This window comes from Meles meles, chromosome 15, assembly GCF_922984935.1.
Source record: "Meles meles chromosome 15, mMelMel3.1 paternal haplotype, whole genome shotgun sequence".
In the NCBI taxonomy this organism is placed as follows: domain Eukaryota; kingdom Metazoa; phylum Chordata; class Mammalia; order Carnivora; family Mustelidae; genus Meles; species Meles meles.
Window position 1 is genome coordinate 20,974,843 of NC_060080.1, and position 27,966 is coordinate 21,002,808.

General features: G+C 56.2%; 1 protein-coding gene across 1 annotated transcript in view; it reads left to right on the forward strand.

Moving 5' to 3' along the window:
- The window catches only part of KCNK3 (potassium two pore domain channel subfamily K member 3), a 37,885-nt gene extending 14,305 nt beyond the window's left edge, over window positions 1-23,580 (forward strand). The window contains exon 2 of the mRNA XM_045979704.1: window positions 20,307-23,580. Within this exon, the coding sequence (XP_045835660.1) occupies window positions 20,307-21,241 (935 nt within the window). The 3' untranslated portion in view covers window positions 21,242-23,580. The remainder of the gene's footprint in view (window positions 1-20,306) is intronic.
- Window positions 23,581-27,966: the final 4,386 nt, after the last annotated feature.

Sequence of the window (27,966 nt, forward strand, 5' to 3'; positions counted from 1 at the left end):
TCTGGAGCTCCAGGGAGAGGCCAGAGCTGAGAAACGCATTTGGGAGTTATCAGATGGAAATAATATTTAAAGTCTTGTGGCTAGACGAGATCAGCTGGGAAGAGGGGAGAACAGGGGAGAGAAGCCCGGGGCCAGCTCCAAGCTTGCTCCCCTCCCCCCCCCACCTACAACATGGGGAGGGAGGCAGCAGGAAAGGGGGCCTGCCAGAGCCTGGAGAGCAACCTGGAGAGCAGCGTTTCAGGAGAGAGGGAGCGTGAGCTGCCAGCTGCTGCCGGGAAATCAAGTCAGATGACCACAGGGAAACAACCAGTGCATTTGGCAGCCTGGCGGCGGGAGACACAGGGTGTGGAAACCCAGGGCCACGGTCCTTGGCTTGTTCCGGGAGCCAGAGAAGGTGGTAGGGGCGACTCTACTCTTTGTGGAGCCGGAGGTGGAATGGAGGGACCAGAATCCAAGAGGAGGGGGGAGAGAACACACAACATCGCAGCTCCCTGTGTCCCCAGGCCTCTCCATAAACGCCTCACAAGCCCTCCTGCGGAGGCCCCTGAGTGGTTATTATTGTGTCTATTATGCAAATGAAGTCCAAGTTCCAGCTTTGGCTCAGGGTGCCCAGCCGGGCCCATGAGACTCCAAAGCCCCTCCTCGTTGTGCAGTAGTTCCCCAACCAACTCCCAGCTCTGCCTCTGTCTCCCCTTGCTTCCTACCTTGCTTCCCACCTCCCTGGACCTCCTTGTCCTTTGATCATTTCTGTCAGCTTCTAGCAGTCTTGGCCTCTGCCTCCCTGCTTGGGGTAAACTCTGCTTTTTCTCTTTGATTCTGCAAGTCTGTCCTCAGCTGGGCCCTGTGTTCCATTCCCCCCCCCCCGCCCCCATCACACCCTCTGTCAAAGGTGGGGGATCAGCAAGACTTTCTGAGGGCCTTGGGGGAGCCCCGGTCTGTGAGATGGGAGTGTGGTTCCTGCCTCCTTGGCTGCTGCTGGGGGCGGAGGTGGGGGAGGGGAGTCTGCAGGGTCTCAGGCCTGGCCAGGCCGCCGTCCCACCTGACTCTGGCCCTGAGGGTCCAGAGACAGCAGCTCAGAGGCTGGAGATGCTCTTGGGGGGCAACCAGGAGTGGGCAGCCCAAAGAGCCAGGCATCCTTCTCCCACTGAGTCAAGGTGGGCCTCAAAGTTCTCGAGAGAATGGGTCTCGTGAGAAGTGGTGGTCAGGAGTCCTACATAGGGAGATGTAATCAGCAAATCCCGCTACCAGGCTACCCACTCCGCCCGCAGGCGCTTCTGAGAAGAGCGGGGGCTCGGGACCCCTGAGTCCCTTTTGGAACCGGATGGTTTCCAGGGGAAAGTCTTGAGGCAAGGCCCAGAGCTGAGCAGGGTCAAGAGAAGCCCTACCAGGACCTTGGCCCGCCCGTGGCTGTCTCTGCCCAGCCTTAGGGGCTCTCCTCCTCCTCCTGCCTCTGCCTCCCGATGGAGATGGAGGAGGCCCTCGGGGATGCGCAGAGCCGCCTCCAGCTCGTACCGTCAGATTCGGGGACGCTGCCTGCCCCTGGCTGTGCTGTGACCTGACGCCCCACAGGAAGAGATGAGCAGAGGGGACCCCACACGTGGGCAGCAGGGGGCCCACACTCCCTGAAGTCCCGACAGGGGGCTGCAGTAGCAATTAGCTCCTCACGCAGCCCCGGGGTTATTTTTAAGCCTCATTCTTCCCTGGTTTATTTTTAAATTAATCCTGGCACGTGGCTGGCCAGCTGCCCTTCCCAGGTGCCCGTGCCAGTTTGGGCCAGGAAAGGAGCAGAGGAAGATACACCCCTCATCGAGGGGGGGTGCGGGTGCCCACCGGGTGCCAGAGTTAACCAGCCCCTCAGCGGAGGGCCAGGAAGTTCCCGCTGCTCTGAAAGCCTGGGTCCAGCCTGGGGCGGGCAGGTGGGCTGGCAACGGGACACCCCGCCAGGAACTCCCACATCTCCATCTCGCCTCCAATGTACACACTGCGTGACCTTGACCAAGTGGGCTCACCTGCCCCAGCCTCAGTGTCCTCAGGAGGGAGAAGGATAGCCATAACTTCCTCCCTAACATCAAACACTCGAAAGAGAGGGAGAGACACTGCAGGCCGGCCGCACAAGCAGGAGGGAATCCTGGGCTTAACTCCCCATTCAGACAAGTGCCCCCCATCTGCTGTTCCACCAAATTCCCTGGAAGACCTGCCTTTCTCCCTGGGCAAGGGACTCGGGTCTGTGAGAGGCTCCTCAGTGTTACCCACCTGCCCTGAGAACAGCCTTCCACATTTTCAGCCTGGCCGAGCTCTAATCCAGGCTGCCCTGGGCGCAGGACAGCCGTCAGAATGCTGGTGGTCATTAAAGGGCTTCTGCTAGGCATGGCGGTGGCAAGGGCAGAGCCACCCCTCCCCTAATACCTCCCCTACCCCCCACCCACCCACCCACCTCCTCCCTGGCAGCCTTCCAGAGAGTTCAGCTATGGAAAAGCACTGCCAAGGGTTAGCTCCACAAGGCTTCCCTCAGCTACAGAGCAATAGTTAAGCCCGGAGAGGTATGACATATGGTAGAGGACAATGAATGGCAGGTTGAAAGTTTGGGCTTCTTTCCCTGTAAGCAATGGGGAGTCACAGAAGGTTTTTGAGCAGGGGAGTGACATTTTGAGCAGAGAGCAGAGTAGAGTGTAAGCTGGAAGTTGGTGTGGGGAAAGTTAGGGGAAGCTCCGGGAAGATTAGGAACCACTGCCCAAGCCCAGACTAGAAAGGCTGAGGGCCTAGACCACAGCGAAACAGAGGGAAAGGACAGGACTAGGAAGGAGGAGTAGCTGGGACCGGTGCGGGGGGAAAACGAGGAAGGGAAGCCAAGGTGTTCAATCGGGCTCACTGAGGCTTGAGGACATTGCCAGGAGTTGGGCAGTACAGAGAGCACCAACACCAGGGAGAATGGTGCCTTCAGGCTGCCACACCAGACCTGGTGTCTTGATTCAGCCAGGTGGAGCATGGGGTGGAGCTGGAGGCAAGTTCTTGGTGGACTTCCCTGAGGGCCAGTATCAGAGCAGCACAGGCAAAATTTGGCCCACCCTTACAACCGGGTGCATCAGGTGAAAATGCAATGGACAGCAGAGGCAGGAGTGGGGAGTGTCCTGAAAGAAGTAAGAGGAAGACTGGCCATCAGGGCTGAGTATGACCAGAATATGAAGGGCAATAAGGATGCCAACATCCAAGACAACCACGTGTGGTTGTCCAGGTTGTGCACTGTCCCAAAGAATCCTGCTGATGGGTTGGGAAGCTGAAATTCAGCCTGTTCACCAAGCTACTATGCCTTCCCAGAGGCTGCATCCACCCAAAGGGGCCCATTTTTTTCTAATCTGTCCTAGGGTGCCATGGGGCCAGCACAGACCTGTCCCACTGGGTCTAGTACTCAGGAAATTCTTGAGGTTTTCAGAGCAGAGGACAGTTTGAAAATACTGCCAAATAGGGGTGGAGGGGGGAGAGAGGATGGAAGATGAGCCTCCAAAAGCAAGGCCAGGAAGAAGAGCCCAGGGCTGGGGCAGAGTACAATTAGGAGGTCAGCCTTGGGAACGGGAGGGGTCGTTCCTCCTCTGAATTGGAGAAGAGGGAAGGGAACAAAAAGAACAGAAAAAGCAGTATGAGGAGGGCCTCGCCTGGCCATGTTCTAGCTGTGTGACTTTGAGCAAGTCACTTAACCTCACTGTGGCTCAGCTCCTGCATCTTTAAATGGGGATAATAATAGTACCTACCAAACAGGGTTGTTCGAGGATTAAGAGAAACTTGTAGTTGCTCGTTTAGAGCCATGTGGCACGTAGTAAGCACTATATAAAAATCAGCAAGTATTGTTTTGAATTGGGAAGGAGGGAACAGTGACAGACATTTAATCATTTGAATAAAGTCAAGTGCAGAGAAAGCTAGTCCGCCCAGACTCCACGTTGGGGTGGGATGGGGTGGGGAGGGGAGGCAGAGCAGAGCCGTAAGCAGCAGCTGGGGAGACCGCCCGGGTCTTGGGGACTGCTCAGCTTGGAGCTCCTGGCACCATAGAGAGCACACTCGGGATACCAGTGCATAAACAGGCCGCCTCTATAGGCCACAGGAGCCATGGAGTCATTCTCCTATTATACCCGACGCTGTGCTGTGAACAGCGGTGAGGATGGAGGGTTCGGAAGGTGGCAGAGTGGCAGAGATAATTGAAAAGGCTGGAAATCAGAGGTCAGAAGAGAGGTGGCGAGCCCAGGGCGAGTCAGGCAGCGGGAAGCAGGCTGGGGGCTGAGCGTCTGCCTCCGTGTCTCTGTGTGAAGGGCAGTGTCCCCAAGGATGGGGACAGCTGCTCACTGTCTCCGACGAGGACAGCAGGCTGAAAGGGAAAGGCCTGAGCGTTGGTCATTCCGCCTAAGGAGTATTTCCGACAGGGCATAGGGTTTGGTGAAATGTGTTTCCATGGAGAGTGCTGGAATCTCAACCCTCTGAAAAGAGTCTGTCTGTGTGGGGGAGGCGCTGGACTGAGGACTTCTTTAAATCCTTAATGACTTGACGGAACAGCAGGGCTCAGGGGCCGGGTCCTGTGAGGGGTTCCCTCTTCCCCTACTGAGGTGCAGACGCTCCTGCTTCCTTGTCCGCCCTGGAGCCCATCTGGTTCTTGCATTCTCGGCCCCTGACGGCAGACAGAATGGGGCCAAGAGGCTACTGCGGGGACCTGTGGGGTGCTGGAGCGAGCGTGTGTGCGCATGTGTTTGCGGGTGCACACACGCACACGCTCATGTGACTAGGGGTGGCAGGGACACCACATCTGCAGGCAGGCTCGGAGGAAGAGGAGGTCCCAGCAGCTGGCTCCAGGCTGAAGTCCGTGTTGCCTGGAGTCCCTCTGCTCCTGGGCACGGTGCCAACCTGCACCATCTGAGCTCCCGAGCCCTGGGGAGAATGCTGAGCCTAAGAAAAGCCTCCTTCACATCTCCTGGCATTTGTTCCCAAATTCCCTGCCAGCCCAGAGCTGTCTGGGCCACTAGCCATGACCAGAGAGGAGAGCGTGCAAGCAGGTGGTGGAGACAGGGCCTACAGGGGCCACGCTCACTCCAAGGCCTCCCCACCAAACCCGACCCGGCCAACAAGCCCGGCTTCCTGCCTCTGCTGGGATTCCACTGGAGACACTAGGCAAGGTGGGCCGGCGGAGAGAGGCCCACGTCCACACAAAAGCTACCACCTGGCAGAGAGTGGCGAGGGCAGAAAAAAGTACCATTCTTCCAGCGGGGGGACAGAGGAAGGTGGGCCCAAGGAGGCAGAGTTGTCCATGGGGGGCGGGGGTGGTGGTGCAGGAGAGACGAGGGAGGGAATTCCAGGCAACAGTAGCATGAAGGATTCAGAGGTGGGGTGCGGGAAGGATGTGGGGAACCCTGGCCGGAGAAGTGCTGGGGGAGGGAGAAGAGAGCAGGCCAGGTAGGGGGTAAGGTTGGCCAGTCTGTGTGCTGGACCAGGACACCCCAGACTGTGTTGTGTACATTTGGGGAACTAAGGAAGGCTTCTGAGTGGTGGGCGGCAGCTCAGAGCTGTGCTTAAAAAAGTTAAAACATTAATAACAGCTCCTACTTCCTGAGACTCTCCGCGCACCAGGCCTTGTACGAGGCACTTTCCACACTGTATCTTTCAACCCCAGGCCACCCAGCTACCGACCAAGAGAGGGGAGCAGTGTAGGCGGTGGGAGAGGCAGCAGACCTGGAATCAAGACACCTGGCTCTCAGGTCCGGCTCGGGGGCTCTAACCTTGGGAGAGACCCCCACTTTCCCAGGCTTCACTGTCCCCAGCTGTTGAATGCAGACCACTCCTGCCCAGTGGGCCACACAGGAATGTTCCTCAACACTGGAGAGTGCTGTGCCCAAGTGGGTTTCCTGAAACCCACCTTGAAGGGCACACACCCTGTCCAGGGCTTGGGAGCTGAGCCCTTCCGTGAGTAGCAGTTGAAGCTTAGCAAAGGCCCAGGGCCCCTTTGGGCCAGTGCGAGTTAAAGGGAACAGGGGTGCTTAGTCAGTGTGAAGGCCAGAAATCAGAAGCCCAGGTCTCTCTCTCCTGCTCTCTCGGGCGACACCACCCCTGTCTCTGCTATGCCCATTCACTCTGGCTTCTCTTCCCCTGCAACTCTGACTCATGTGTGACTTTGACTCACAGTGGTCCCACCTCGGACACAACTCTTTATAACCCTGCAGCTCAGCCCCCCAAAACTGCCCAGCCCCTCAGTCTGGCACCCCAGTCCCTAGGAGAGGTGACTGATCTGCTCCGCCCAGCTGAGAGCTTCAGGTGTGGTGGATCGGGGGCCACCACGAGTCCAACCCACTACGGTCTAGGCCAAGGTCACGTGGTAGAAAGGGGCTGGCCTAGGTTCTTCACTAAGGTTGTTACAGGAAAGGGGCAGGCACTCTAGCCACGTCCACCAAAGACAGCCTCCCTCGGGGCCCTGTGCCCTTGCCCTCCAACTGCCCCGTCCTCACATCCTGCCCTGTCTAGCTCAGGGTCATCCCGAAGCATCCGAACAGTCTACAAAGAGAACTCCAGAAGGCTGCTCCCTGGGACAGAAAGGACCAGCCTTTGGATGGACACTACTTCCATCCTCACGTGGTTTGAACAACCACTGTCCTGCCCTGAAGCACTTACAGTGACCTTAACATGATGGCCCATTGAACACATTTTCCACGCTCTCTCAACAGAGCACACGGTCCCAGGGACACCTGCCAGGGCCTGCACTCTGAAGGCCAAAAGATCTATGCTGTAGCCTAGCTTTGCCGACTCTGGGCATGTCCTCTTTAGCCTCCCTGAGGCTCGGTCTCCTCACCCAAATGGAGCTAATAATGCCTACTACGAAGGTCATGGCGAGACTGGAGATGGTTAACGCAAGGGCACTGGGGTACTTGACGCTGTTGCCCTTAGCAGTAGGGGCACTAAGGGCAGAAAAAGAAGGCCTCCCTTGCTCTCCCCCCTCATCCTCTCCCAGCTCCCGCCTGCCACCCCACAGCCAGCAGCACAGAGCAGGGGGCCAGGAGGCTAGTCTCCCCCCAGGGGCCCTGACCGCCTCATAGAAACCCGGTCCAGTGTCCAGCACCCCCCAGGCCCGCCAGCCCCCTCCCGGCTTTCTGTTGCAAGCAGCCTTGACTAACCAAAGCTCCACTCACAGGCGTCACTCTGCATTAAGAGGTGGGTAAACACGCCAGGCGGCGTCTGCCCGGAGAGGCAAGTGAGTGGCAGAGACGGATGTCGTGCAGAGAGCTGAGAGAAGGGATGCTCTTGGGCCGGAGCCGGAGGAATTCTCCTCAGAAGGCTCCGGGGAGGGAGAAGGCAGGGAGGGGGGGGAGGGAGAAGGCAGGGAGGGGGGGGCAGGAACACAGAAGCCAGCTTCGCATCGGCATAGGGGAGGCGGTGAATGCTGAAGAAGGAAGGAAGGTCTTCACAATAATTCTGTAAATCTAGAATTGTTCTAAAATTAAAAGTTGACTTAAATAAAATAGTAAATGGTAGAAGCAGGAGGAGGAGGAGGAGGAGGAGGACACGGAGGGGGAAGGGGACTGAAAAGAGAGTATGGCCTCTGACAGAAGAGTTGGCCCTGTTTCTAGGGACAAGGACGGCCCAGTGGTCCGGGAACCAGCCAGGTTCCTGGTGTCCATGCGACCCCACCCCACCCCCCGCCAACAATACTCCCAAGTATCCAGAAGCATCTCTGGAGGCCTTAGGGAACAGAACGTGCCACACTCCCAGCCACAGAAGCGTTGGCAAGACTGCTATGCCTTCCAACTCCCTTCTGGTTTCTGGGAGCCCACGGTCCCCCTGTCACAGAATGGTGCCTCTGGCGTATCCTGGGGAAAGTCTTTACTTAAGGGATGGTCTTCTCCCAGCTGTCCCTGGCTTGCTTCTCTTCCCAGAGGGTAAGACCGAGCCATCATCATCCCCACGTCCTCTCCTGGCGCGTAGCAGATGGCCTGGTGCGAGGAGGGGTGCTTAAGAAGTATTTGCTCTATTGACTAATGCAGACGAGCTAAGAGGGAATGAAGCCATCTTTGCCTCGCTGATTTTCCAGCCGATATTCTGGAGACCGGCCCGGTGCTGCAGCCTTCCTGGGTCCCCTGCTGCCCACTCAGCCTCCTCAGAGGCTGTGGCCCCTCTTCCAGGGCTGGCTCGGAATGCCCCACTGCCTCCTGCCCTCTGGCTCCAGCCTGGTGGATGCCTTCTGGCGCACGCAGTGCTCAAGCTTCCTGGGAGAAGGGCCCGGATGGGAAGGAGGAGGAATGGGAACTGGAGAGGGCACTGGCTTGGACCCCAGTCCAGAAGGCCCTGGAGGCCACCGAGACATGGAAGGAAGAGAGCAGGAAGGCCTGGCTCAGACATATACCGCATATGGCATATGGCATATATCATATGGCATACGGCATTATACCGTATACCAGTGTGGCCTTGTCCCAGTCACCCAGCCACCCGGCTCGGTCTCCTCAGCTGGAAAACCCAGGCACCTGCCTTCCAGAATGCAGCACCGAATCAACTAACATTGGCTAGGCGGTGCAAGGCCATGGGCCTGAACAGGTACCCACACTCAGCCACTCACCAGCTGTGTGGTCTTAAAAGAGTTTCACGAACTTTCTGTGCCTCACAGGTTTTCTCACCTGTAAAATGGAGGTGATACCGCTCTCTGTACGTTTTTGTGAAGATTAAATTAAATGATAAGCAGGAAGGCCTTGGTACGGTGCCTGGCACATGAATGCTCAATAAATGTGGGCTTTGCTCTTTGTTATTTGCTACTGTGATCGCCGCCACTAGCCATCACTACTGGCCCCACCGCCCGTATCCCTCCGCTGCTGGGCGCCGGCCACTGAGCTCCTAAGAAGGACAAACCACCACCGCTGTCTTCAGGGTCCAGAGGGAGGCTGAGAGGACAACATGAGGAAAGGAGGAAGGGGAGGAGAGAAAAAGGAAAAGACAAGGAAGAAAAAAACAGGCAGCCAAAACAGCAAATGAAGCAAAGACAGGAGGCCTTGGGGACTGGTCTCCAGGGCTAGATGAAAGTGCAGTTAGGGGTCCCCCAGGGCTCGGCAATCAGTAGGGGGAACATGGGAACCAAAAAGTCTCCCTGAACGCCCTGGCCCATCTTGGCCCTGGGGACACCCAGACGGGACACGTGGCTGTCTCCTCCCTGACTCCATGTGGCCTCCTGCACCAGGAGGCTGGGTGGGGGGGGGGGGCACGACTTGGTACCCAAACAGATGATCACAGCTGTCCCACTGCCTCAGCTGGGGAGCATTATTCAGAGCACTGCTGAGTTTCGCCCCCTCCCAGGACAGGGCAAGGGTCCTCATGCAATCCCCTGCATCTGCTCGGGGCCAGCTGAGACAGTTCTACGGACACGTGGGGTCCCAGCAGCTGTGTGTCTGCTGTGTGCCCAAAGGCTTAGGGCCATTGTTCTGGGGACCCAGCAGTGCTATCTCCACTGTTCATGGGGCAGCGTACATGGCCCCTCCAGAGGTCCAGAATCCTGGAATATCACAGGGCCTTAAGAATATCTCCAGCCTCCTTCATTTCCCATAGAAGGGCCTCCAGGCCAAGAAAAAGGCAAGGTCTTGCCCATGATCACCTAGTGGCACAGCTAGAACCAGAGCCCAGGTCTTCTGACTCTCATTCTCGTAGAAGAGTCCAGGGACAGACAGCCTAGGGCAGTGGAAAGAAAACCGCCTTTGAACAGAAAATATTCTTACTCTAGAATTTAGAGCATTACTCATATTAAGGACTCAAAAAGTCTGCTGGTTGAATGGATGAATGTTTGAGGCATGGCGAGTGATGAATGAAGGGCTCAGGAGTACTGATGAGTTCAGGTGGGTAGGATCAGGGGAGGCTTCGCTGAGGGGGTGACTTTTGAGATGGGCTTTGATGGAAGAGTAGAAGCCCATCAGGAAGGAGAAAAGCATGAGTAGTGTCTACCAATGTGGAAATGCAGCTGTGACCTCCAAAAGACTGCGGACACCAATTCCGCATGCAAGTTGGGCCCAGACCCTGCTCAAAACTCACCTCTCTCCTCCAGGCCTCTGCATGATGCATGGGACAAGGGGAGCTAGCAATTTAATAAATCCTAAAATACAACTAGGTCAGAGAAGAAATAACCTCCTAATCGAACATTCCATTTGCTAGGTATGAAAACTGAGGCTCAGAATGCTGGCATGCCTTCACAAAGGTCCTACAGCAGACTCGGGAAACTAGGGCCCGAAATCTAAAATATGGCCCACCACCTGTTTTTATAGATAAAGTTTTATTGGAACACAGCCACACCCATTCATTTACATATTGTCTTTGGCTGCTGTCTCGATATCATGGCAAAGCTGAGTCGTTGCAAGAGGCCATATGGATAGACTAGGAAATCTAAAATATTTACTATCTATAAATATTTACAGAAAAAGTTTGCCAACTCCTGTGCTACAGCAAGGTAGTGGCAAGAGCTGGGATGGGAGCCAGGCCTCTGACTCCTGGTTGGGTGCGCTTTAATTCTGGGCACACTTGCCCCTCGGGGCCCATGCTGTCCCCCTGTCTCACTGCCTGCAGGCTGAGATTTCAGGCACCCAGGCTCTGGACAGGCTCAACTCCAGAACACATGGTATGGCCAATAGGGAACACCTGGGCTGGCCACAGTTACTCCCATGACACAGAAGGGTTTCTTGTTGGAAGCAGTTCAGCCCCTTTGGGGGGAGTCTGACAAGGAGATGCCAACATGGGCCTGCTTCTCCTCCATGGGCAAAACAGAAAGAGCCAGAGAGTGTGAAGTGTAGGACTCGCGCCAGCCAGATGCCAGAGTTAGAGACACAGCCTTTCAAGAAGCACACAGAGGAGGACTGGCATGTCCAGCCATCTGTTGAGATGGCCAAGTCCACTGTAAATTGCACCGCAGAATTACTTTCTCTGTGCCAGACTGTCCCTGGTGGATTCGTTTAATTAAAACCCCACCAGATCCAATCTGTTAGAAGTTCTGAGTTCACACATGTCCTGGCCAATTGGTCAGAAGGATGCAGACAGGCCACAGGCCTGGGCCACGGCCACCTGGTACAGCAACCAGCCTATGATAGAGCCCAGAAGCCCAGGTCACCGCACTTCCGAGGAGAAGCGGGGTTGCTGTCCTGCTGTGTGACCCTGCCCCTTGAGGGCCTCAGGCTCTCTTCCTCCTCCGTGTCTCCACGCCCTTCACCTCTCCGGCTCATTGGCGATGCCTCCCTTCCTGAACTGACTCATTCAATAGGGAGTCATTAAAGGCCAGAAATGCCAGCCACGTCCCAAGCACTCTGTGGGGTGTGGGGAAAAGGGTAGTAACAAAAGAGACAAAAATCCCTGCCCTCAAGGAGCTCCCAGTTGAAGCCCACAAAGGCAAGAACATCCCACACACTGTGTATCTCCTCTTTCCTCCCTCCCCTCTTCCCTCCCTGCCCTCCCTTCTCCCCTCCTTAACTCAGTTGAGGCCTGAGCACTTGACAATGGGACGGACACTTCTTTGGCATGTCCCTCCCCTACTCAGGAGCTCTCAACAGCAACTCCCTGCTGCCGTCAAGTTAGGATTTGAACTCCTGTACCTGCTGTTCAAAGCCCCTCACATCTTAGCCCTGCTCAGGTGAACTTCTCTGTTCCAAGAAATTCAAGGGTTTAGCAAAATTCATCACTACTTATAAAAGTGATAGATTTTTGTAGAAAACAGACAGTATATAAGCGCAAATTAAAATGAATCACGAGCCCATGATTCAGAGATAAACTCTCTGAGCCTTTTAGTATGTTTCTCTCCAGCTTCTCTTCCTCCGTGTGTGTAGATGAGTTTGCTACGTTTATCTGTTTAGCAGGACGTCCCGTTATTCGTACAGTGTTGGATCCTGCCATTTTTCCTGAACATTCTGTGGCGGTTTTCTGTGTAATTGCAACACTCCTGAAGAGTATATTTAGTGGCTGTACAATATTCCGCCACATAAATATACCTTAATATGTTTAGCCAAACCTTATTGGTGCGCATTTGGACTGTTTACAATTTGTCACAATGACAATGTGCTATAAACATCCTTGCTCAGAAATTGTTGTTCTCATCTCTGGTTCTTTTCCCTGCCGAGATTCCTCGAAGTGGCACTGCAGGGTCATGGGGCAGACACATTGCTAAGGCTCTCCATGCGTATCGTCTCAGGAAGCTGCCTTCCCTGAGAGTCTATACCCCCCCACACACACACCGCTTTGTGCAAATGCCCACTAGCCTGAGACGGGTGTATTTTCTCCCCCCCCCCCCCACTGTGTCACATGTCTTCTCACATTGTGTCTTTGCTTCAGCAGCTCCCCTCTGTCAGAACCCTGCATTTCCCATCCCTCTTTCAGAGCTCGGGACAAAAGCCACCTCCTCCAGAAAGCCCCTCCGGATAGCCCAGCCCAAGTTCTCCACCTCTAGCCCTCCTTCAGCCCCTGTCTTAAATTCTTCCTAAGAGAATTCCCACCGAGGCCATGCATTTGAACAATGTGTGTGATGCCAATAGCCTCTCCTCTGGACAGGACATTGACGTTTCCAAGGTGCTTCCACTAGTAGGTACAGGATGTATGTGATTCACTTCACATACAAAGCGTTTTGAGGTCAAGGATCAGGGTTTGATCACCTGGGTCTGCTTACCCTGACCCCATGGCCCACCTCAGGTCTAGGCCAACCTCAAGCTAGCCCCTGATTTAATGGTGTTTGACAACAGCCTTCACTATTCCTTGGTCCGCCAAAACGGATTTTAGGATGTTCCCCTCTGCAGCGAGGACTGACTCGGACAGAGGGCCCCGGATGCCAGTCCTGGCTCTGTTAGTGATGCGATGTCCTGGCCCCTGTCCCTCTCAGGGCCTCAGTCTACTCATCCATAAAATGAGTGGGTTGAACTACGTAGTCTTGAGCCCTCCAGGGCTGATAGGCCCTGCAGACCCAGGCACCCAGAGCAGCTCTGGGGTGCCTCCGAGGGCGCCCAAGCAAAGCCAGCCTCTGGGATAGGCCGGAGGGAGCTGGCCAGGGAGACAGGCCTGGCTCCAGGCCAGGCTGTGTCTGCAAACACTGACCTTGGCTGCCGCAGGGATTTTCCATGACACCAGCACCCTCCCCCTCTGCTCCCCCGAATCCCACGTGGGCCTGGGGAGGGTGGGGGATGGGAGCGGTAGGGGCTATTGTACTCCAGGGGACCCTGAATCATAGCAGTGAGGTTCATGTGGATGGGGTAGAGCTAAAAGGGAGAGAGGAGAGAGCAGTGGGCCTCCACGTGCTGAACGTGGTAGTAAAGCAGGGGTAGGGAGGGCACCTGCCAGTGGGGAATGGGGAGAAGAGCCCAAAGAGGAGCTGGGAAGATGGGAAAGAGGCCTTGGAAAAGGGGCAGGTTGGAGGGAGGGAGGGTTCCGGGCTGCCAAGCTGTCCTTCCCAGGAGCGCTAGCATGGAGGGGACAAACTCCAGAGCCAGTGTGCACACTGGTCCCTCCCCCCAACCCACGTCTGTGAGCCCCGGTGGTATCTCAGGCCTTACTCAGGCCTTGGCCAGGTCTAGGGCAGGGGGGGATTCCTTCTGGTGCCCTGAAGCTGACCTCACTTTGCAGGGGCCTGGGGCCACAGGAAGGACAGGAGGTGTGAGTCACTAAAGGCCTTCCTGCCAAGGCTACCTCCCCTCTCCCTGCTGGGTGTCTAAGGGGAGGCTCCTCTCCCGAACTCCGCACCCCAGACTTCGAAGCCTTCTGGGTTGAACAGCATTTTCCGGCAGTGGTTCCCACGAGGCCTTGCTCTGACGCTGAGGGGACTTGCCAGCCCCCTGGGAGCTCAGAGCCCTGCAGACTTTCTCTTTAGACCTGAGAGCAAAAAGGCGGGTGCTGCGGCCAGGCGAGGGGAGCAAAGTCTCCAGCACTAGGAAAGACCCCGGAGGGTTCTGGGAAAGGTGTTGTCAGAGCTGGACCATGAGGTTGGAGAAGGCCTGCTTCTCCTCCCCTTCTCCCTCAAGCCTGGCAGCCTCCTCCCACCTTCCAAGGGCCTGGGCGATCCTGCCAGCTTCCTTCCGCCTCATCTCCTTTAACACACCAATTAGACTCCCCTGGAGCCTCCTGTCCCACTTCCTGGCTCCACACTGCAGCCATCTCCAGACCAAGGGGGCGGCTCCCTGTCTGCCTCAGGCCCCTGAGGAGGCGGGGTGCTCAGTGGGCCTTTCTGAGGGCACCCAAGGGCTCAGTCCTGAGTGCCCTCTGCAGGCCCCGCAGGAGAGCTTAGCTACCCTCTGGGGGCACCTGTGTCTTGCAGCTGGTCCCCTGGAGCTGCCTGTGTCTTCCTCACACCCCCACCCCACTTCTCTCTGGCTGCCCCACCAGGCCCAGGCAGCTCCAAGGGCAGGGCCCCTCCCCGTGTCCACCTCTGCACAAGCCCAGCTTGGCCCCGAGTTCACAGCCTTTGGGTGCCTCGGGCCACAGGTCTGATCCATCTTCCCTCAGGGCAAACATTAGCCTGGCTGGTGCCCGTATTTACATTAGATAACTAGGTCTACAGGGAACCAGGAAACGGGATGCAGCCAAGCATTGCCAAGGACTGTGTGTTTCTAATCCACAGAAGGGGCAGGCCAGCCAGAGACAGGACATCTGAGACTCTCAAAGTCAGAGACCTAGAGAGAAGACCTTCGAGTTCTTGATGCTACAGACAAGCGGTTCCCAAACCGTGTTCTGGGAACACTTGTCCAGCTACGTGCACTGTAAAGAAAGTGCTCAGAGGTCAAATAAGCGAGAAACCTTAGCCCATTCCCCCAACTCTGACCCGCCTCGTGCCTTAGCCCAAGTGTGGCTCTGATAGAGTCGACACTTAAAGCCAGTGAAGACAAATCTCTTCAATTCAGCGTTCCTCCCATTTAATCAAACCCAGCAACCCTCCTCTCGTCCAACAGTTAGGAGCAGTCCATGGAACCGGTGTTCCAGGAAATTAACTTTGGGAAACACGAATCAGACTTCTGGTGCCGAAAGGAACTTGAAGGACCATCTCATCTTGATGTTCCCCCAAAATATTCATACTCATAATTAATATTCATGGATGCTAATGCCTTAAGCACCCTAAGTCTGCCAACACCTCAAATGCCCACAGCAACTCTGTGAGGTGTGTGGGTCATGGTTCCCAGCTTACACAGAGGAGACCAAGGCTGTAGAAGATGAGCTACTCGCCCACTCTGTGCGGTCACGTGCGCCCCCAAACTGCTGAGATCCCCTGTAAAAAATAGAAATAATCTATTTTCAGTACTTCAAAAGCATAAGAGTAACTTAATTCAGTCTCAGATTCAGTTCCCCCATGCTAATCAGAAGTTCTGATTGGCAGGGCTGCTCTTAGTTCATTTTCATGGGGAGAGAATGAATTCTTGCTTTCACAATTATCTATCCAGTGCCTCTTCTGCCCTATGCAGCAGCTTCGCGGCACTGATCAACACCTCGTTCTTCATAAATAACGTCTCTCAAAATGTAGATTCTACAAATGGGTGGGTTAATAGAAAGAAATCACAGAAGGGCATCCACAGCAGGGAAAACGATGGGAACCTTTTATCTTTGCCCTATTGTGCATGTCACAGAGGAGGGAGATTGAGGCCCCGGGAGGGTAAAGGACTGGCTCAAGACACAAAACTGGTTATGGCCAGGGTCAGGTCAGACGCCCAGATCTCCTGCCTCCATAGCCCTGTGCTTTTTTTCTCTGCCCAAGGCTGTGGCCAGAGTTCTGGCTTTGTAGCCGACTAGGCCAGGGGTAAGAGGTCAGGCACTCAGACTAGGGGGCACGGGCAGTCAGTGGGGAATGGCCAGCTGAGCCCAGTCCAGCCAAAGCCATCACCAAGGATTCAGGCTAGCTATTTGTGCTTTGACTAGAAGGAAGTTGGCCACTGAGAGAGAAAAATCCATTAAGGGGCAGGGGCTGGGAGGGAACGGGAGCTGGGCCCCTAACCCTCTGCATCTCCCCAGGAGACAGCTTTGGCCAGTTTCTGAGCTCCTTGGTGATATCAGGAGGAAAACAGAGAAACTGTAGCCCAGAGCTTCCTGTCCACCTCTCATTTTAATGTTGCCCAAAATATCCGTAATTCATATTTATGTCTGACCACATAATTAATTAATACGTCTAGCTACCTGTCTTCCTCAGGTGAATTCTATGCCTCTGGCCAGGTTCCAGGACCATCTCTTAGCTGAGTTGCTTGCAAGTGGGTGCTGCTCGGCCCTTGTTGAATGAACAAGTCAACCTTGGTCACACGGAGCCACAGGGCAGAGGACAGAGCTTTGAGTTTGGAACTGAGGACCCTCGGATATAGTCTGGCTCTGCCATTCACTGGGTGTGTGACCTGGAGCAGCTCACTTTCCCTCTCTGGGCCTCTATGTCCTCATCTATACAACAGAAGGACTGGGTCATAGGATCATGAAGCACTTTCCTGGCTCTAAGATCCCATATGTCTGAGGGTTCAGGGAGGGTGGCTGGGAGATGAGGGGGCAGGGACAGCCCAGGCCAGAGCTCTGAGAGGCAGTGGCTAGAGTCTTGTGGTTGGGCCATGAGTTCTGGCTGGTCAGTCCATCAGGTCCTGGGAGGGAGGGTTCTCAGGGAATCAGCCCCAGAACGCGGTGACACGCAAGGACAGACAGAGCCCCTCGCCCAAAGCCTCGTAGAGCTGGACAGCAAGAAGAAGGTGGAGACCACCTTTGGCCCCTCTGTCATAAACCTACGCCCAATGTGGGCAAGGCCCAGGCAGGCGGCGGGCCTGCTGGCAGGCAGACAGGCCTTGCCAAACTCCCAGTTACTTCCCAGAAGTTCCCTGGCCCCCCGGGACTGGCTTTACCCCAGCTGGCACCCCTCCCAGCTGGGCGCCCACGTCAGCAGGTCCTCACAGCTCCCTTGCCCTTTCACCCAGTGACAAGGGAACAGCTGAAGGGACGGAAGCGCGCTGACCCCGGGCTAGGTACTTGCAAAAGCATCTGGTCTCCCAGGCACCGCACTCCTGTTGCTGCTTGGGTCACTTCCGGCTCGGGGCAGTGCCCAAGGATGAGGCTCCAAGGGGAGGGCTCTCCTCTCGGGGCCTCAGTTTCCCGTCCTGGTCCCCCTTCCTGCGTGATGGATTGGCTCCGAGGCTCCGGAATGAGCGATGAGTCAGAAAGTCTTGGAGGCCTTGGCCAACTCACAAGGCCTCTCCTGCCTTTTTCAGCTATAAAACAGAGATAGTCATAATAATGGCCTTGTGGAAGTTTTTCAGGATTAAAGTTTAAAATATATCTGAAGGATAAGACCTTAAGCCTCAGTCTGTGGTAGGGTGGAAGGGTGGGCCCGGGGTGGGGGAGCCTCTGACCCCAAGGGTGAGGCACATCCAGCCTGGGGCCACCCTGGACGGGACAACGGGTAGAGCGGGGCACCAAGCTCCGGCTCAGCAAGAGCCTTTGGGTAAGCCCGGCTGTGCTACTGCTTTGAACACCACCAGGGGGCAGGCAGGGGAAGGAGCTGTCTCTTCCGGCTGGGAGCTGGGGAAAACGCAAGGGCACTCAGGATGGGAGCCAGCAGAGGCAGGGAGGTCGCCCTGTGCAGACAGGCCCAAGGGAAGAAGGTGGCCTCATGTCTGCTGGGACAGGGGTGGCCCTCAGTCCAGGTCCCCTCTGCAGCTGGGGGACCTTGCAGGCAGCCGAGGTGCACCAGGCCTGCAGACGCTGGGTTTCCCTAAAGGACAGCAGCTCCAAGAGAAGTCAGAGACTTCCTCAGACGGTGAGGTGGTGGTGACAGCGAGAGGGGGTCCTTCTCCTCTGTGTCACTGACCCCACAGAGGCAACCCTACCCCCAGACCATACTCTCAGGTGGCCTTTTCCTATGAAATCCCGTCACCACTGCTTCAACACAAACCCCGCAGTTTCTGAAATACCTGCCCCTCCAGTCTCCCCTTGCCCCCCTCTGACAGCGCTGTTCCTGGGCACCCAGGCTGGGTATAACAGCAGTAACTCAAACCACTCCCTGTCCCCCAGAGTACAGACAAGGCAAAAGAGATCCAGAGAGGGAAACGGATTTGCCCAAGTTCACACAGGCAGTATGTGGTCAAGCCAGGGCTGGGCCTGAGCTACCCAGTCCCTGTCGGGACCCATCCACAGCGCTGCGCCCTGCCCCACACCCAGGGCAGTGCCGGGCCCAGGGGACAGGAAAGGACAGGATGAGAAGCAGCTCTGGCTCAGGGCCTGCCCAGCTGTCGAGGTGAGTTGTGGTCTGGCTGCCGTGGCCGGGCTGGCGGGCACAATCTGTTCTCACCCTGCTGGGACGCAGACAGGCCAGGCATGGCGGCTCAACGGCTCAGCTCTCCAGGCCCCTGGCACAGAATGACATAGTCAACCAGCTCAGTGGCCTGGTAGGGAGCAGGGGAGCCCATTCTAAGCACATCCCACAGCCTCACACACTCCAGGCAGCTATCCCCAGGTGTCCCTGAGGTTGAGGATTCAAATGGCCTTGGGTTGTTAGAGATGCCAACTTGACCGGAACTGAGCCGCCCCCCAGCCTGGGAAAGAAAGGGAAATCTGCCACTTCATTCATTGCTAATCATCGTGAGCCATTACTGAGCATTCGATATGTACCAGGCTCCAGGCTTAGTGCATTATACACATTATCTCATTTATTTCTCCCGAAAAGCCCTGGGAGGCAGGTTCTACTTATTAGCCCCATTTTACACATATGGAAACTAAGGCTCACAGAGGTTTTTAAACAAAACAAAACAAAACCAAAAACAGTCCATGGCAGAGTCAGGAGTTGAATTCAGATCAGACATCAAAGCACAGGGTACCCTACCTTGCCATCCACATATTTTGGGCATACTCCATGGGCGTGGCGGGCAATGGGAGCGGAAGCTTGCGAGAAGCATGACAAGGTACAGCCATGCCCACCCTGCCACCCCAAGCCAGTGTTCAGCTGTACATATGTAGTTGGGGGACCTAAGGGACAGACCTGGGATGGTGGTAATATTGGCCCTGGGGTTCAAAGCTGAACATTCTCAGTGCCACTCAAAGCAGAGAAGATCCCTTCCAGTGAGGAATCCTGGACAGCTGCATGGAAAAAGCATTTGGTTACATTTTTTATAAGGCTTCGAGAGGAGGAAGAATTGGAAATCCTGCCAACCAGGATTATTTTATTATAATAATCCTATTAATAAAAGTAACAAATATCTTAACAGCCCAGTGAAAAAAGCAAGTCCAGGACCAACAGACCTTATTATACAAATGAGAAAACATGCTCAGAGAGGCTGAATAATTAGCCCCAGGTCACACAGCTACAAATGACAGGGCCAGAACTTGTGCCTAGGGCTTCTGAGTTCCCCTCTACTGTCTTTCCCCTCCAGGTTTCCAGACACAACTCCTGACTTAAGGCCATTTGATGGTTGGCTCAGAGAGAGGCTTTGTTTCTGCCTGGCTCCGGGCTCAGGGAGGGCTTTGGGCAGTGTGGAGGAGAGAGGGGTTTGTTTTGTCTGGTTGGTGACAGTACCACCTGGAAGGACAGGCAGGGCTCCTGCTTTAACCAGGGCTTTAACCTCTCCATGAGGACAGACCCTACTTCAGGGCCAGGCCCAGAGGATGACCCCAGGGCTCCAGACTGGGGGCTGATGAAGACCCTGGAGCATCATTCATCCAGCTAGTAGAGAGGCAATGTCCCCTTTGACCCCCAACGTGGGTCGACCAGATGCCTCATGGAGACTGGAGGGCCCCAGTTGGCAGCTACCCCCATAAGCTTTGGCTGGAAGCAGGGAAGTGATTAAGGAGACATCCATGCCTCAATTTCCCTCCCTCCACACTGAATTACGGGATATCCTACCTGCATCTACTACAGTCAAGGAAACTGAGGCCCTAAGAGGACAAGCAACAGGTCAAAAGTCCACAGACACTGAACTAGAACCCACGTTTCCCAAATGACCTGCCGCCACCCTTCACACTCTCCCTGCTGCCTCCCTCAGCTCTATGTGTCATCTCCTTCTCCAGATTTAGAAAAGCTAGGTCTTTGAAGCCAAACAGACTCTAGTTCAATAGTGGGCTGCTCTACTTCCAAAGGCTGTGACCTTGGAAAAGTCACTTAACCCTGCCTGTTTCCTACCCTTCCTTCCTACCTAACCTTGCATCAGCAAGGAACTGACACAGCATACGGGGTCAAGGATGCACCCCAAGTGTGTGCTGTCTTCTCTCCTGCTGGAAGGAGAGGTCCAAATCTGCAAATCGGGGAATGTGGAGGGCAGAGATCTCAGGGAGGGGGGGGGCGGGCTTTCTAGAAGAGCAGCCCCGCAGCGCAGTGCTTTCTCTCCTCTTCCCCTACCCTTCCCCAGGCTATGGCCACGCGGCGCCCAGCACCGATGGCGGCAAGGTGTTCTGCATGTTCTACGCACTGCTGGGCATCCCGCTCACGCTCGTCATGTTCCAGAGCCTGGGCGAGCGCATCAACACCTTCGTGAAGTACCTGCTGCACCGCGCAAAGAGGGGGCTGGGCATGCGGCGCGCCGACGTGTCCATGGCCAACATGGTGCTCATCGGCTTCTTCTCGTGCATCAGCACGCTGTGCATCGGCGCCGCCGCCTTCTCCTACTACGAGCACTGGACCTTCTTCCAGGCCTACTACTACTGCTTCATCACGCTCACCACCATCGGCTTCGGCGACTATGTGGCGCTGCAGAAGGACCAGGCGCTGCAGACGCAGCCGCAGTACGTGGCCTTCAGCTTCGTGTACATCCTCACGGGCCTCACGGTCATCGGCGCCTTCCTCAACCTGGTGGTGCTGCGCTTCATGACCATGAACGCCGAGGACGAGAAGCGCGACGCGGAGCACCGCGCGCTGCTCACGCGCAACGGGCAGGCGGGCGGGGGTGGCGGGGGCGGCGGGGGCGGGGGCGGGGGCGCGGGCGGCAGCGCGCACACCACGGACACCGCCTCGTCCACGGCCGCGGCAGGCAGCGGGGGCGGCGGCTTCCGCAACGTGTACGCCGAGGTGCTGCACTTCCAGTCCATGTGCTCGTGCCTCTGGTACAAGAGCCGCGAGAAGCTGCAGTACTCCATCCCCATGATCATCCCGCGGGACCTCTCCACGTCCGACACATGCGTGGAGCAGAGCCACTCGTCGCCCGGAGGGGGCGGCCGCTACAGCGACACGCCCTCACACCGTTGCCTGTGCAGTGGGGCGCAGCGCTCGGCCATCAGCTCCGTGTCCACGGGCCTGCACAGCCTGTCCACCTTCCGCGGCCTCATGAAGCGCAGGAGCTCCGTGTGAACGCCCCCGCGGGGGCCTGGAGCGCCTGGGAGTGGCAGGGGCGGGGGGCGAGGAGCAACTGGGGTCCGGGGTCCGGGAGGAGGCCCCATGGGGTTTCCCCCGCACCCCTCACCACCCTCCCCCCGGCACCCCCATCTCCAACTGTGCCTGCTCGCGCACCAGCTGGCAGGAGCCTGGGCTCTGAGGATGTCTCGGGACATCCGCGCCCCGCAAATTCCAAGAAATGTGAAAGGTGGGGGGTGGGGGAGGGAAGGCAGAAGCTGGGAGCCTCCCATCCCTCTGGAAATCTAAGGAGCTCCCCAGTTCTCAGAGGCCCTGCTGGTACCCAGACCACCCCCCACCGTCCTCCTCCGCCCGGAGGGACTTCGTGTTCCGTGTAAGTTTGCATCTCTATTTATACCTCTGTCCTGCCTGGTCTCCTACCTTCCCGAGGCTTCAAAGGCCAGGGTGTCTTTGTTCAGGTCACCCCCACTCAGCCCCACTCCCCTTCCTCATCCCCAGCTGTGTCTCCCAACCTCCCACTACCTTTTGTGTTGTTTTGCATGGCTTTGCAGTTAATGGAGAAAGTGGAAACCCAGCAGTCCCTAGAGCTAGTCCCCAGAAGGCAGGCAAACTGAAGCAAGGACAGGCAGGCTGTAGAAGGGACAGGGAAGGGATGGGGAGGCAGAGCCCCCACCCCCCAGTCTGCAGGGTGGTGGATGAGGGTTCACTGGCCTCCAACCACATCGGGCTAAGACAAGTCCAGCCTCAGACACTGCCGTTGGAATCAAACAGAACACTTCATACGTGCGGGCCCCAGCCACTGCTGACAGTGACCAGCTCTTCAATCTGCAGAATGAGTTTCAGCCTCCGAAAACCCTGTCCTGACTGCTCATTCATTCTCACAGCGCCCTGGTTAGATCATCAGGGCGGGAGTTCTCACCCCCATTTCACAGATGACACAGACACCCAGACGGGCGACGTGCCTTGCCCAGGGTGACACAGATGGCAAGAGGCCCAGGGGAATGAGAATCCAGGCTGCTTGTTCTGAGCCTCGGCTCCCTTTCCTTCGGACTCCTCTGCCCGCTGCTGAAAGCGAGGCTCCTGCCCAGCGCACCCAGGCGTTGTGTGAGCCCCTGGGGCTTCAACCAGAACCAGACCCCAGGACGGAGCTGGTGTCGGGGCTCAGCCTCTACGCAACCTGGCCAGAAGGCAGGCCTTCTGAATGGGCCCCTGAGGCTGGATAGGAGCTCTCAGTTCCTGGACTGCCTGCTTACAGACCGAGAAGCAGGCCTGAGGCTCATGGAAGAAAGGCCAGGAGCCGGGCCTGTGGGGGGTGGGGAATGGGGCAGAATGAGCTAGAAATGTCAGGCGCATCCTACTGGGACATCATCCCTGGCTCCGCATTGGTGTTGGTGCCTGTGTCCCAGGTAGTGGAGATAAATTAAGGCTGCAGCAAGGACCACCCCTTCCAGGTAGGGAGTTTGGACCTGGCGGGCCTACTGCCCAACCCACCTGCAACCAGAAACCCCGGGCGCAGAGCAGCAGAGGGAGGCGAGGCCCTACACGCCACTGTTGGCCCCACAGCTGGAGCTGGCCCCGTGTCTCCGGGCAGCCTCAAAGGGTGGGCAGAGGGGCCTCTTCCCACTCAAGACTGCCCTCCCGTGTCGTGCCCGTGTCAGCCCTCTACCACGGCTGAGCAAGGTCAGCCCAGGTATTCGGGGAAGCTGGAGTAGGGGACCCCCCAGGGCACTTGGCCTCAGCCAACCCCCTGCCACGGACTCCAGCCTTTGGGAACCCCCAGAGAGGAGCAGTCTAGCCTGTGTGTGAGTCCTGTCTCTGTGTGGAGTCGCCGGCTGGCTGCCCAGGTGCCAAGGAGAAGAAGGCCTGGGACCCGGGGTGCCCTCTGTGTCTCTGTGTGGGGGTGCGGGGCAGTGCTGGCTGCCTCTGTCCTGTGTGTGACCCTGCCCTCGAGGGGTCCTGTCCCGTCAGTCCCGAGGGAGCCACAACCAAAGTCGCAGGGAGATGGTGAGGAAGGAGGCCCGGGTCCTCCGCAGAGCACGGCAGACTGCTCGGTCTCCAGCTGGGTGTTTCCCAGGGAGCCGGAAGGCCAGCGTTGCTTCCCCCCTCACACCCTCCCACTGCAGGCAGCCTTTCTGCTTCCCCAATGCCTTATGCCTGGGCACACTGCCACAGAATATGCAATACGTGTGGGTGACAGGCCCCCGCGCCCACACCCCACCCCGGGCAGCCCCTGGACCCCAAAGGCTACGGCTGCCACAGCCTCCCTTCCGCCCCTCCTGCCTATCTGTCTTCACACTGAGAATGGCGTCTAATAAATGCTGTCCATGGAGACCGGGCTCAGGCTCAGCTGCCTCTGTATCGTGTACCCTTGGCCCTGCCAGGGAGCGGCCACACATCCCGCCGAGGTCTACAGACACACTTAGCTGACGCGCCTCAGGTGGACGAAAGCCTTTGCTTCAGGGGCCTTAGGAAGAAACCCGGGAGGAACCCTGCCGTCCCTTTTGTAATTTCCTCCAAGATCCAGATTTTCTCAGTGTCATCCTGGAACGCCTATGAGAGGTAGATAAGACCTTTCAAGAGAGATCACCTGGTCCAGTCCTCCCCTTGTATGTGAATACACAGAAGCCCAGAGAGGGCAAGTCACTTGCCTTGAGTCACACAGAAATGACTGGCAGGCCCAGTATTAGAACCAGACTGAGAATTCCAAATCCAGTGTTCCCACTCCACACGCAGCCTGCAGAGTCCGGCTGGACGCCCCCCAGCTGACAGGGACCGCTTCCTATCTGCCAGAGTGGGGATATTCTTCTCTATCAGCGGGGACTCCCGGGATTAGGGGTCTGATTGACACAAAAATGTCTTTTCAAAGGAAGACACGTCACAAGCACCTGTCTTCCGGGTATATTTCTTTCTGGGTGCGGAGGGATAACTCGGTTGGGATTGGGCCCCAGATCCCAGAACAGATTCGGGGAGAACATGCGCCCTCCCAGCTGGTGCCAGAAGCTTCCAGATATCACTGAGTACGGCCCACAGTAACACCTTGTCCACCACAACCCCATTTCTATCTATCTGCATGCCTTTCTGCCTACCTATCTTTTGTGAAATAATATTTAACCCCTGCTATAGCCAACGCCGCATTCTAGTACTTTCTATTCTAGTTCATGTTATGAAATGCTGGTCACAACCCACTAAACTGATTTCTCTGTCCACTAATGGTTTGCTCCCTACAGGTCAAAATGCTTCAGGGAAATAAAGGGGGAGGGGTAGGTAGGGGCAACTTCTCCAAGTTCCCACGTATACTCACTTGGATTACCTGAAATACACAGGGAGAAACCTATTTATTGGGGGTTCAGAGTTCAAAGAGAGAGGTGATGGCACCCGGACTCCTCTCTGGTCTTCAAGGGACTGTGCTCCCCGCACCTGCTGGTGGGCTCCTGGCTGGCCCACAGCTCTGAGCGTGGTTGTGGCAGAACTGGACAGTAGTCCCTGTTGGCTCCCCCACACCTAAGACTACCCCATCCATAGCCAGAGGTTCCTGCCCGTGGTCCAGCCGTCTCTGTCTTTCTTAGCAAAGCTAAATGCAACAATAGAAATGATGTCATTTCTGAGGTCAGCAGGGACCAGCACAAGGTCACTTTTACTCTCTTAAGCAGCACTTACGGGGCATAAATATGCTGACACCCGCCCTCCTTTCTTCCTCGCGGGGGGCAAAATAATCAGAACTCGAAGGAATCCCCAAGGGGCTACATTCACCCCAGTCTTCCAAGGGGTGATCGAAATGATGGCGGTGATGACCCGCACCCCAGCACCCTGCCTTTAGCTCCTACGGACTCAGAACTGTCTGGAGAACTACTGTGGTCTCTTTATCCCCACAGGATGCCATCCCCAACCTCCTCACTTCCGCCCAGCATCGGAGGCATCCTGCACTAAAAAATATATGTACAGCAAAACAAAAATAGAAAACCAGCACCGCAGAGTGGATGTGGGGTATAAATATACCAAGATCCCCGCTGATGTGGTTACTCTGTGTAAGCTTCAGATAGAGATAGAATCTTCCTGTGAGCCCAGAGAGAAAGGCGTGCAATGACAGCTCCTCCCCAAATGGGTCCCAAATGTGGTATGCTTTGTGCGAAAGGAGTTCCGTGGGCATACAAATCTGGGGAAATGCGGCACACGTCACTCACGCGTGGAGCTTCCTGAGCGATCTTGGCTTAGTAAAGGTTAGGAAAACCCTGCAGCAAGCACGGCCATTTACCTGTACTTAACTTAGCCTTCCCCAAGTTAGTTCATAGTATCAGACTCCTCTGCACGCCGTCTCCGCACAGCCTGGGTTCACAGAGCAAGCTTTGGGACATGCCGATCGAGTGAAATCTGTCTCATCGAGAGGCTTGTCCTCCCCCTCAGCAAATTCTAAAAGGAGTTTTGCTTATAAGTCCTTCTGACTGACAGACTGACTGGTCTGAGGACCATGACCTTTGCAAAATACATATGTTATTCTCAATCATGTGTCCACTCAAACCAAGGCTCGGAGCAGCTCACTTGCCAGGATCAAGCCTCGGATCGGTGGCGGGGCTGGGATCTGAGCCCAGAACCAATGGCCCCCAAGCTCTCACCCACCTCACTGTGTCCTTTCACAGAGCTGTTCAGGGCGCGTCATTTCTAATTGAGAACCTTGGTGAGAGGGAATACTATGAAGCTGAAAATGTCTCCCTCCAAAGAGGGCAGACAATGGAGCTAAGAAATCCTGTCCCACCTGAGGCCCTCCCAACTCCCACTGAAGACCATCTAGCTCTTTCTACAGGCTTAGCACAAGCCCCCGCCAAGCCCCCCAACATCCCTACTACTTAACTCAGGAAGCCAACACCAGGGGAAAACTTCTGTAGGAACATCGCCCATATTGGCCATGCCAGCCTCCCCACCAAGGGTGCCTGTGGCCATTTCCATTGAGAAGCATCAAGTAGCAGTCCCCTCTGACTCCCAGAGCTAGGTCCCAGTTGGAAGGCTGAGAAACCAACGGGGGGTGGGATGGGGGAGAGAAGGAGCTGTCTACAGAGGACGCTGTCCCCTCCTCTTACCCAGGTGACGGTGATGCTGGAACACAGCCTTGGGCACCGCCACCACCTTTGGAAGATTGCAAAGACACACACACACACGGGTAGGGCCTCAGATGAAAGTCACTAATCTCTGAGGTTGAGCCATTCAGATGCTGGAAACTTCCCACTTGCACCAAAAGACCCCTGCCCCCCGGTCTCCCAGCGGCAGGGGAGGGCTTTGTGTGTGGTTGTCATCCCCCTAGGCCAGGGACTGTGATGGAATTGACCTCAGTGATCTTCTCTGGGTGTGAACCCCCAAGAACCCACTCAATGGCATTTTCCATCGACAAAGCTCTCTCACTACGGTCTCTCATCTGACCATTGGAAAACCCTGTGATTTAGGTGAGGGTTAACGTTCCCATTTTACAGCTGTCAGAACTGAAGCTCAGAAGGAGGTCCTGAAAACTGGGACCATTTCATGGTGACCTCGGCATCTGAGAGCCACACCAGCTGCTGGGGCATCTCCTTGGCCACAGACACGCGGGGCCGGGGCTGGTGCTCGGTCGCAGCGGCTTGTCCCACACAGCTTGTCATGCTGTTCCCATGGTTCAGGGAGCCCTTTGGTGGACATGGCTCACAGAAACCACTAGCAGAAGGAGACAAAAGGTCATAAACACTTTCCCCACTTCACCCTGCGTCCTGGGCAAACTGCGCCCAGAGCCCTAGACTTGGGACCAAGGGAAGCCGAATGTCCAGCCAACAACTCCAGCCCTTCAGACGGAAGGGCAAAGTTTCTGGGGGGAAGGTGATGCTTTCAACGCTTGGCAAATTCCCAAAACAGGACTCTTCCACAGCTCTTGTTCCCTAAAGAGGGAGCATGGGACCAGGTCATCCCCAGGTACAGAATGTTCTGGTCTGACTATAGGATCAGAGGGGCAGGAAGAAGGCTCACATCCTGGGGCTGGCTGTGGAGCCATCAGCGGGGTTGAAGAGGCGCTACCCTTCCAGAGTGCACAGGTCCAACTCGGGAGACCACAGTTGTGCTTTGTCCTCGCTTTTGTAGTAAAAACTCTCTTTCTGCCTCATCCTGGGCAGAACGAGGACACTTTTGGCTAGCGGGGACACTGTGCAGCTGGTGTCCTTACCAGGTTCTCTCCCAGTGCCCCCAGAGCTCCAGTCTTTGGAGGGGGGAGGTCCCCTCCCAGCTTCCTCTTTCCCCACACCTAGAGCTCTCGAGAGCTGTAAAAATCCAAAGCTGGCCCTTCCACCTTCCAGTGTCTACTTGAGTCACAGGACACTCACACATCCTGACCATGCCAGGTGGCGAGAGTGCAGACAGCTCCCAGGGAGCCCTGCCCCTGCTCCCCAGTATTCTTTGCCCTTGTTCAAACAGGCAGAGAGTAGAGCAGCAAGTTCATTTCTGAAGTAGACACCCAACCTGGGAAGCACGTGCCATCTCCCCGTGTTGCGTAATTTGTAGGAGGGATTCCCGGGAGCCCACTGCGCCCCCTGGCTAGGTTGGGGGAGTTGTCAGCTTGGGGGAAGAATGAGGGGACACAGCATTCTTCCCCCAAGCTGACAACTCACAGCTAAAGTGATCCTTCCTCCTCTCTCTGCTCTCCTGCTCATTGATCCAAACCAGGGAGGCCTGCGGATATCTCTTTGTCCTTGACTGAGCATTCTGGTAGCAAA